At 52.4% G+C, this 9,482-nt stretch overlaps 1 protein-coding gene across 2 annotated transcripts; it reads right to left on the bottom strand.

Annotated features, from left to right (window-relative positions):
* Positions 1-4,356: 4,356 nt before the first annotated feature.
* CD164L2 (CD164 molecule like 2) lies at positions 4,357-9,132 on the bottom strand. Of its 2 annotated transcripts, XM_056825912.1 has the most exons (6): positions 8,683-9,128; positions 8,156-8,254; positions 7,323-7,400; positions 7,110-7,154; positions 5,476-5,629; positions 4,357-4,536 (listed from the first exon to the last, which is right to left on the bottom strand). In XM_056825912.1, the coding sequence occupies exons 1-6, from the start codon at positions 8,768-8,770 to the stop codon at positions 4,530-4,532; spliced, it is 471 nt and encodes a 156-aa protein (XP_056681890.1). In that variant the 5' UTR covers positions 8,771-9,128; the 3' UTR covers positions 4,357-4,529. The 2 variants fall into 2 exon arrangements, with proteins under 2 accessions (XP_056681890.1, XP_056681891.1); XM_056825913.1 differs by lacking the exon at positions 4,357-4,536 and having other exon boundaries at positions 5,472-5,629; positions 8,683-9,132.
* Positions 9,133-9,482: the final 350 nt, after the last annotated feature.

The following is a 9,482-nucleotide window of genomic DNA, read 5'->3' as shown; positions in this document are numbered from 1 at the left end:
AGTTAGGAAGTATCTGAGATCACATTTGAACCCAGGACTTCTTGTCTCCAGGTCTGGCATTCTAGGTTTCTAGACCTCTTCTGACATTTATCCCATCTTTCTTTGCCTTGTATTATGGTCATCTGTAAACCAGCCTCATAAATGTTTTCTAGGTCGGTGCCAATTGGGACCCTCCAAGCCCAATATGGTGCTTTATCCACAAAATCATATAATTAATAGCTGGAGGGGACCTCAGAAATCATAGCTTGGACTTAATGTTTGTTGAGTGATAGAAAGTGACTTTGGTCACCATGTGGAGAATGAATTGGAGAGAAGAGACCCTGGAGGCAGGGAGACCAGATAGGAGGCTATTGGAGTAGTCTAAGCAAGAAGTGACCAACTTGTGATTATTGATGGTAGTGGCAATACTGGGAATTGAGAAGGGATGTCCCCAAGAAGGAATCCAACGGACTGAGCAACTGACTAGATGTAAAGATGGAGGAATCATTAGAAGTTCAATGTGGAAGGGGGGAGCTAGGTGGCTCAGTAGAGAGCCAGGCCTTGGGTCAAGAGGCCTGGGTTCTAATATGGCCTCAGACATGTTCTACTGCTGACCCTGGGCAAGTCACTTAACCCCAATTGCCTCACCTATCCCATTTCTGTCTTGGATATTTAGATACTGATATTTAGTATCAATTCTAAGACAGAAGGTGAGGATTTAAAAAAGAAAAGAAATTCAATGGGGACAACTAGGTAGCACAGCAGACCTGAGTTCAAATATGGCCTCAGACATTTCCTAGCTATGTGACCCTGGATAAATTCCAATTCCAGTTACCTAACCCTTGCCCCTCTTTTGTTTTAAAACTATGACAGAGGGGAAGAAAGAAGCAAGGAAGAAGGAAAGAAGGAAAGAAGGAAGGAAGGAAGGAAGGAAGGAAGGAAGGAAGGAAGGAAGGAAGGAAGGAAGGAAGGAAGGAAGGAAGGAAGGAAGGAAGGAAGGAAGGAAGGAAGGAAGGAAGGAAGGAAGGAAGGAAGGAGGGAGGGAGGGAGGGAGGGAGGAAGGAAGGAAGGAAGGAAGGAAGGGAGGGAGGAAGGTTCTATTTCATTTTTGTCTTCTCTCACCAGTATCTGGCACACAGTAAGCAGTGAGTTAATTCTTGTTGAATTGAAATGTCAACCATATGCAAAGTCTCAGAGGGCTTGTGACTGGCAGATATAAAGATAAAAAAGCACAAACCCACAGTCCCCACCTTCGTGAATAATCGGAAATAGGAAAAAGAGCACCCAGTTTGGATTCAAAATACTTGGGTCCTAATCCCAATAGTTTTATGACTTTGGGCAAGTCTCTTAACTTTCTTGAGACTCAGTTTGGCCATCTTTAAAATGGGATAAATTCTATGACTGACACATAAATATGATTCAAAGGATGTGACTGGGTCAAGAAGAGGTCTAGGCAAAATGCTAAGAGAAAGTGCTGAGAGGGGCAGCTGGGTGGTTCAGTGGATTAAGAGCCAGGCCTAGAGATGGGAGGTCCTGGGTTCAAATCTGGCCTCAGACACTTCCCAGCTGTGTGACCCTGGGCAAGTCACTTAATCTATTTGCCTAGCCCTTACCTGTCTGTCCTAGACTTGTTATTAAGACAGAAAGCAAGGGTTTAATAATAATAATAACTAACATTTTTATTGCATTTGTTATATGCTAGGTACTGTGCTAAGTGCTTTACTATCTCACTTGATCCTTATGATAACCCTGGGAGGTAAGTCCTATGATTATCCCCATTTTTCAAATGAAGAAACTGAGGCAAAAAAGGTTAAGTGATTTCTTAGGGTCACGTAGCTAGTCTATATCTGAAATGAGATTTGAACTTGGGTCTTCTGACTCCAGGTCCCAGAATTCTATTCAATGAGTTAATTAGCTGCCTTCAAATATACCTCTGGAACATGTTCCATCAAAGATGGCCCTGGGGGGGGGGTGGAGAATCAGGGGATAGTTAGCAGTTCAGTCTGACTGGAACCCAGAGTGCCCAAAGGGGAATTGTGGGCAATAAGATTGGGCAGGGGGCCATTGGGGGGTCCACCAGTCTGTCCCACTGACAGGATGGTCACCTGTTTTGAGAGATGGCGACGTCAAGGGGGGTGGGAAAAGGATTGGAGGGGCCCCTTTTGTATCCTCAGGGTAAGCCTGGCACTTAGTAGGCGCTTAATAAATGTTGACTGATTGATTGACTCTGCTAGGAAATGGGGAGACAAAGGTAAACAGTGGAAATGTGCCTGCCCCGACATACACACATTCTTCTAATACAGGCGTTTCTACTTGCGATCATTCCATACAAAGGAGTTGATTGTCTACACCGCAGCTTTTTGGGAGGGAGGGAGGAAGGATGGCGATCTGCCTCCTCAGCTTCTAGAAGATCAACCTTGGCTAAGTGGGGTGAATTAGGGGATTTGGGGTACCCCACTACACACGCCCAACTGCCAGGCAAAAATCAAAGGGTGTCTGCCCCCATGGAGGTTCTGTTGTCACCAGTGGCAGAATGGCATCCAGATAAATAGAGTGACGTCAAGACAAAGAGGACTCTGGTAACGGGACTGGCTTAAAGGTAGGAGGTGGCTCGGGAGCCAGGGAAGCCAGGGATGCTTCCCAGACAGGGCTAAGGGCTCTGCTGCCAATCGCTGAGCTGGTTGTTAAATTTCAGTGTAATCCTCGAGAACTTGGAAACGGGAAATGCTACAAATTAAGAGCTGGATTCATTGTTTTGTGGAACATCTAAAGCGATAGAGGAAAATGTTACTAATTCAGATTAAAATTTGCTTTTTTCCCCCAAAGAGCCGTTTGGGTTTTTTTTTTTTGTTTTTACCTCTACCTTCTGTCTTAGCGTGAATTCTGAGACAGAGCTGCACCAAGGTCAGCCATGGAGGAAGTGGCCAAGGCCATATTCGAACCCCACTTCTCCCACCTCCAGGCCTGCTGCTCTATCCACTGAGCTACCCGGCTGCCCTCAAAGAGCTGTTTCTTAGACATTCACCAGCACCACCGTGAGCCTGTGGGCTCCTTCTCCCAACATAACTGGAGGATCGGCTCAGTTTCAGGTAGAAGTTGAGTGGGAATGCCATTGCTTTCCTCTCCAAGTTCACAGAGCCCCTGAAAGGTTCTCTCCTAGAGGCCTCTGGGAAGGCGAGCAAAGATCTGTGTTATAAAGGTTACAAAGAGGAGAGACGTGAAGACAAAGGCCAGTTATGAGGTCATCAAGATGATCTGTGTGGGATTTAAGGTGCTTTAAGAATACCAGTATAAGGGGGCAGCTGAGTGACTCAGTGGATGGAGAGCCAGGCCTAGAGACAGGAGGTCCTGGGTTCAAATCTGGCCTCAGACACTTCCCAGCTGTGTGACCCTGGGCAAGTCACTTCACCCCCATAGCCTAGCCCTTCCTGCTCTTCTGCCTTGGAACCAATACACAATACTGATTCTAAGATGGAAGATAAGGGTTAAAAAAAAAAAGACCTTCTCTGTCCCACTCCCTGCCCCCACCAATCTCTTTTGAAATTTATCCATCCTTTAAGAAGAGGGGGAGAGAGAGCGACCCAGGCTGGCTCACACTGATCCTCGAGGTGACTAGGGCTTGTTGCCACCAACAGAATTGGGGGAATCTGGAAAGAAAAAAGGGTTGAGGGCAATCATGAATTGTTTTGGCCAACATCAATTTGAGAAGCCTTAGGGTAGGTCCAGCAAGAGCTAGCCAGCAGGCAGGGGCAGGATGGTATAATGGACAGGAAGGAAGGAAGCTAAAATTAGAATCAAGAAGACCTGAGTTCAAGTCCCACCTAAGACAAGCGTCTCACCTCTCCCAGCCAGTTTCCTCAGTTCTACTAGCCAAAGGATGGCAACTGGTAGTACTCTCAGGACTGTGGTGAGGTCCAGAAAGTGCTCTTCAAACTTTAAAATAGGTCCTACGTGTCCGTTATGAAGAGATTTTAAATATATTTGTTGCTTTCTTGTTTTTCCTGGCCCGGCTTTCTCCCTGGACCGTGTCCTCAGAGCCAGGTCTTATAGAATGACGTTTTTTGAGTTATTTTTTCCCAGGAGGCCAGTGGTTAGGAGGGAGGGCAGGGCTCTGGTCGGTCTCTGCATAGGGATGATAATTGGGAAAAGGGTTCACCTTGGCCCTAGAGGGGTTGACGTTGGGTCTTGGCTGCTGTTCTGTCCACCCAGCATTCCTCAGCCTCCAATCTCAGCCCCTTCCCCTGGCCCCAGCCCACCCAGCAGACTTAAAGGTGCCACAGGCCCAGGCCCCGGCCCCTGGAGGGGACAATCGCCTCCCCCTTCGTTCTGCCCCGGAGGAGTCCTTCCCCGACGCCCAGGCAGGAAGAGTGCTCGCAGTCCAGAGAGAAGACTTCCTTTATTGGTGGGTGGCAGCCCTGGAAGGAGGGCCAGAGGTCGGAGCTGGGAGGAGTGGGCTGGACCGGGCCCCCCTTCCCCAAGTGGAAGCAGGGCTGAGGGCACACGAGGACTAGCACTGCCTCTGCTCCCCCCACTCCGTCTTGTCCTGGTGGTCAGACCCTGTGATGGAGATCGCGGGATGGAGAAAATATTCAATAGGGGTTGGGGGGAGGAATGAGAGCTTCTCTGGGCTCAGAAGACCCCCCCACCTCCCTTAGCCTGGGCCTGCTGGAAGGTAGGTTGGGGGGAAGATCCTGGTGAAGGCCGGGGGCGCCTGGGGCCCCAGCAGCCCCTTGACAAAGAGGGGGTGGGCTGGAGAGTAAGCTGGAAGGACAGAAGAGGCTCTGGGAGCAGACCTTTCCCCAAGCCTCCAGTGCCAGGCGGCCCCTCGGCCCGGCTTCATACCACAGCACACAGCACCACACACGGAGACCCAGCCCTTCCCCTGTCTCTCCCCATCGAGGCCCAGGGGCGTCGGGGGGCTCCAGGAGAGGGGTCTGGCCTCTCCTGCCTCCAACCTTTCCCCCGTGTTCAGAGGGGATGGCTGGGAAATATTGTCCCCTTCCTCCTCCCCAGGACAGAGGGCTCAGGGCAGGGAGACGGGGCCTCCCTTCCCTTCAACACCTAAAACAAAGCAAACTGCAAACACTGCCCCTTCTCTAGTAACCCAGGGAAGGGTCAAGTCCCCTGGGGGGGGCAGGCAGGCCATCTCTTGGGCCCAGACCTACTGGTTCTCCTCTCTGGCAGCGTGAAGGAGACAAGGACACAGGTCCAGGGTTAGTCCCCTCCCCAGGGAGGTCCCTTCCCCACAAGCCTTGGGAACAGGGGAAGGGGCTTCCCTCCGGCCAGAAGCATGCTGTGCCCTTCCCTTGGGAAAAGAGGGGCTTCACAGCTTGGAGGGAAAACCCCTCATTCCTATCCCCCCACCCACTTCAGCCTCGAAGCCCAAGGGGTCAGCCAGATTTCTGGGGGTTATATAGGGTAAGGGGACAGAGCTGGGGCTTGGCAGGGGGGAAAGGGGGCCCCACCACCTCTTCTCCAGGGACCCAAGTGCCTTACAGTGTCTGATAGGTGCTGTCCTTGGCCCGAACAAAACGGATGAAGAAGAAAGTTACAGCCTGCACACTCAGCACCAGCACGATACCCCCAACGAAGCTGGCCCCATCGAAGCCAGGCGTGTGCGAGTCCAGCGGGGGGACAGTGGCAGGGCTGCCTGGACAGAGGGAACGGGCCGCCGTCATGCTTGGCCTCATCCATTCCTCCCTGACCCCCCCAGCATGCCTGTGCCCAGCAGGGAAGGGCACAAGCGGGGCACGAGAGAACACAGAGAGCCGAAGTGCCCCCCTTCTCTGAAATCATCCAGGCCAGCCCTCGTTTGGCAGAGCAGGATGTTGACCTCCATAGAGATTGAGTAACTTGATCAGGGTCCCACAGCTAGGATACAGCCAAGTTGGCATTCGAACCCAGGTCCTCTGACTCCTGGATATCCGGTGTTTTTTCTCTTTACCAAATGCCAGGTTTCCCACCTCTTCTCTCCTCCGTTCTTTTGCTCCATTCCCCTAACACCTCTCGAGGGAGGCAAGGCAGCTGTTGGCAGTTTTGCAGACAGACCATAGACACACCACCCGGCCAGTGACCCAGCTGCCTCTAGAAGTCACTGCCCTCTGCGGGCCTCAGTTTCTTCTTTTATAAAATAGGGGAGATGGAAAGTCCTTCCTATTCTAAGTGGTCCAAGCCGGAAGGACCCCTCCAGCTCCCAGTGATTGGTAACAGCTGGGCTTAGAACCCAAGCCTCCTGCCTTTTACTGCACCCTCAGGACATTTTTGATCATCCAGTGTTTATATGTGACTCTATCCTTTGGGAAGTCATTTCAAATCAAGGAACACTTTCTCCTGAACCACAGGAGATTCCCATCACCCCCTGCAAGAAGGCGGAAGAATCTCTGTTTGGCAGATGCAGACATCCTTAGGAAGTCTGAGACTAGACTAGGGGTCCCAGGCTCCCTCCGGTGGATTGCTTCCTTCCTGGAAGTCTTCCTTCCCCAGTCCCGAGTCTCCAAGAAGCAGGGCTATCTCTAGGAGAGCAGAGGCATTATGGGTACTGTCCCTCCCTTAGGATAAGATTTCACCTCCTGGCCAGGGGGTTTAGGGATGGGCAGGACCAGATCATCCTAGGACAAAAGGCAGATCAGGTCCCTATCTGAGCCCAGGGACAGGATGAATGGAAAGGAGAGACAAGCCACAAAGAGAAAGAAGAGTAGATGTGGGGAAGCCCTAAAGAGGGAAAGAGGAGGAAGGGGGAAAAAAAAAGAAACCAAGAAAACCAGGAGAGCAGAGCCTGCTGGAGGCAGAGAAAGCTGGCCTGCCTATCAATAATTCAGTCCTTGGGGAGATCTCATTACCCATTGTAATTAATCAAGAGCACCCACTGATCCCTTCCCCCTACCTCAGTGGTCAGAGGCTCTGTCTTGTGACTTCTTCAGATGCCAATGCTGCTCTCCAGCTCCCATGTACACCCCATCCCAAGTTGTGGGGGGAGGTTGGAGTTAGGGACTCCCCCCCTTTTCCCAAGGTATTTAGAACTGGCCCCCCAACAGCATTGGCCTCCTTGACACTGCCATTCTTGGGAGTCTGCTGCCCCAGAGCTGGTCCTCCCACTTCCCACCCAGTGCCTGCCGTAATTCACCCCATACCTGATGTGAATGCCTTTGGCTCCTGAGTGGGTGACTGTGGAGCAGCTGGAAAGACACACTCTGTTATGATCCAGGAAATAAGACTCTAGGATCTTCCCCACTGGAATCTCTCCTCCCCTCCTCTACTGCCTTTGTTCTACTTCCGCTGTGCCAGGCTCTGTGAATCAGCCTCCTTCCCCTGGGTACCAGACCCCCTTATCTGCTTTGAGTTACCTGGGCACAGAGCCGTTCTGTTATAGACAGAGCAGCCTTCCTTGGCTCCCTCTTCCCGAGTTACACAGTGTCCATGTTCTGGAAGAGAGAATAAGGAGGGAAGAGGGTTGGGATGGGAGAATCCCTCAAAGACCTAGCTGAGAAACAAGTTGCCACACTTTCTCAGCCTCCAGGGACCCAAAGGGGCCAGACCAAAGTCTGGGATAAAGAAGATCCCTGGAGGGTTGGGAACACTGAAGTTTTATAAGCTTATGGACTGATAGGGGCAGAGGGGACCTTATTTAAAATGTAGATCAACAACTAGATGAAATCTTGGAGTGGGGAATGGTTAGAGAGACCATTTAGCTCAGGGGTTCTTCACCTGGCACTTGTGGATTTATTTTTTCAAATATTTTGATAATGGTATTCAATACAATTGGGTTTTTTATTCATATGTCTTTTGTTTTATGCATTTTAAAAATCACATTCTGGGAAGGGTCTGTAGCTACAAAGGGGGGGGGGGAGAAGCTAAGGACTCCTGATCTAGGCCAGTTTCCTCATTTTATGGATGAGCAAATCAAGACCAAGAAAAAGCAAAGGACTTGGACAAGATCAAACAGTGCCAGAGCCAGGATGGACCCTAGTTCTCCAGATTCCCAATCCAATCACTATCCATTACATCACATGCCATTTAAGTTCCTTATTACAGAAGAAGCCTTAAAGTAGTAACTCAGAAACTGTTACTGACTGTGTAGGAGTGGGATGGGGGCGGGAGGGGGGCAGCTTATAGAGTTTCATTCTGACAGTTGCAGCAGGCACACCCTCCACCCCCTTTCCTCTTCCAGGCCCCTTACCTGGCTCCTCACCCCCACAGTGTTCCCACACACAGCCTGAGAGGTTTCGAGTGGGTTCCCCCTCCACGCAGCGCCTGCAGGATTCCAGCTGCTTGCATTCTGCAACAGCAGCAGGACCCCAGATGTTAAACCCGAGCAGGCCAACCTCTACCTGCTTTACCTGGGGCAGGGGAAGAAGGGGGACCCAGGCTGAGGAGGGAGGGAGGGGGCTCCCAGCATCCAAACACCCCCGCTCTCTTATCTGTTGCCAAATGAGTAGGGGCCAGCTGTTTCCCACTCCCCATCCCCAGCAGCCGGCTCTTGCTGACGCTCATCCTTCCCCCGAGGCCCCAAGGGCTGTGCGGATCTAGCTAGCTGGGAGGATGAACTAGGGGCAGGTTGCACGCTTGACCTGGGGAAAGAGCTGGAAGCAACCACATCTGGGGAGGGCAGGGCTCCTTCATCCTGGCCAGAAGAGGTCTGCCCGAGAGGGTGAGGTGAGAGCGCCCGTCCACACCCGGCTGCCCCCACCTGGCCCCCCCACTCACCGGCTGCTGCGAGCTGGGCACAGAGCAGGAGGCAGCAGCAGCCGCTGCACAGCGCAGCCCGGAGGGCCAGGGGCCCCGGCACGGCCATGGGCTCAGGGGGAGGACGCTGCTCTTAGGGCTGGGCACAGGAGCACTGCTGGAGAGTTCTGGGCTGACACGGGGCAGCTGGGGAATGTCAGCACCTGGCGAGCCCTGGCTACCTGGGCAACTGGGGTGGGGCCCGGAGAACTAGGAGGCGGGGTCCAGAGCTGGAGGCGGGGCCAGAGACCAAATGGGCAGGGGCGGGTGTGGGAGGGAGGGCTAACAAGGTGGGCGCGGTGTGGGGAAGAGGACGGAGGACCCGCCCCCCAGGGCGTGGAGAAAATCATTTACAGAGGGTAGAACGAGGTCTGGCAGCAACAAAGGCGTGGCCAAGAGCTTGGGGCGGGGCCAAGAGAGTGGTAGGATGCAGGGCCAGAGGGAGGAGGAATCAGGAGGTCAGCGGACCCAGGAGCACGAGGGGGACCCAAATAGGAATGGGGTCCCTGGGCCCGGTAATGCAGAGGCCACACACCTCCCAACTAGACATACTAGGGGCGGACTACGGTGTGGGCGTGGTGTGAAAGGCGGGGCTTAGATGGGCGTGGCGGGCTGGTATTAAAGGACAATATTTTGGGATTGGCCCAAGCGAGAGACACCACAATGGGGAGCCAAGTCCCCGATGTTCCATCCTGAAGAGAGCCTTCCTCCTAAGGATCTGCTTCACACGATCTGGATTTTTCAATCAATCAATCAAATAAGCATTTATTAAGCGCCCACTA

This window comes from Monodelphis domestica, chromosome 4, assembly GCF_027887165.1.
Source record: "Monodelphis domestica isolate mMonDom1 chromosome 4, mMonDom1.pri, whole genome shotgun sequence".
Lineage (NCBI taxonomy): Eukaryota > Metazoa > Chordata > Mammalia > Didelphimorphia > Didelphidae > Monodelphis > Monodelphis domestica.
This window is presented reverse-complemented; position numbering and strand designations above follow the sequence as displayed.

Coding starts and splice junctions, on each gene's coding strand:
- CD164L2 (XM_056825912.1), bottom strand. CDS start 8,770: ATGGCCGTGCCGGGGCCCCTGGCCCTCCGGGCTGCGCTGTGCAGCGGC. Junction 8,255..8,682: donor TGCCCAGCTCGCAGCAGCCG/GTGAGTGGGGGG, acceptor CTGCTGTTGCAG/AATGCAAGCAGCTGGAATCC. Junction 7,155..7,322: donor CAGAACGGCTCTGTGCCCAG/GTAACTCAAAGC, acceptor GTGTCTTTCCAG/CTGCTCCACAGTCACCCACT.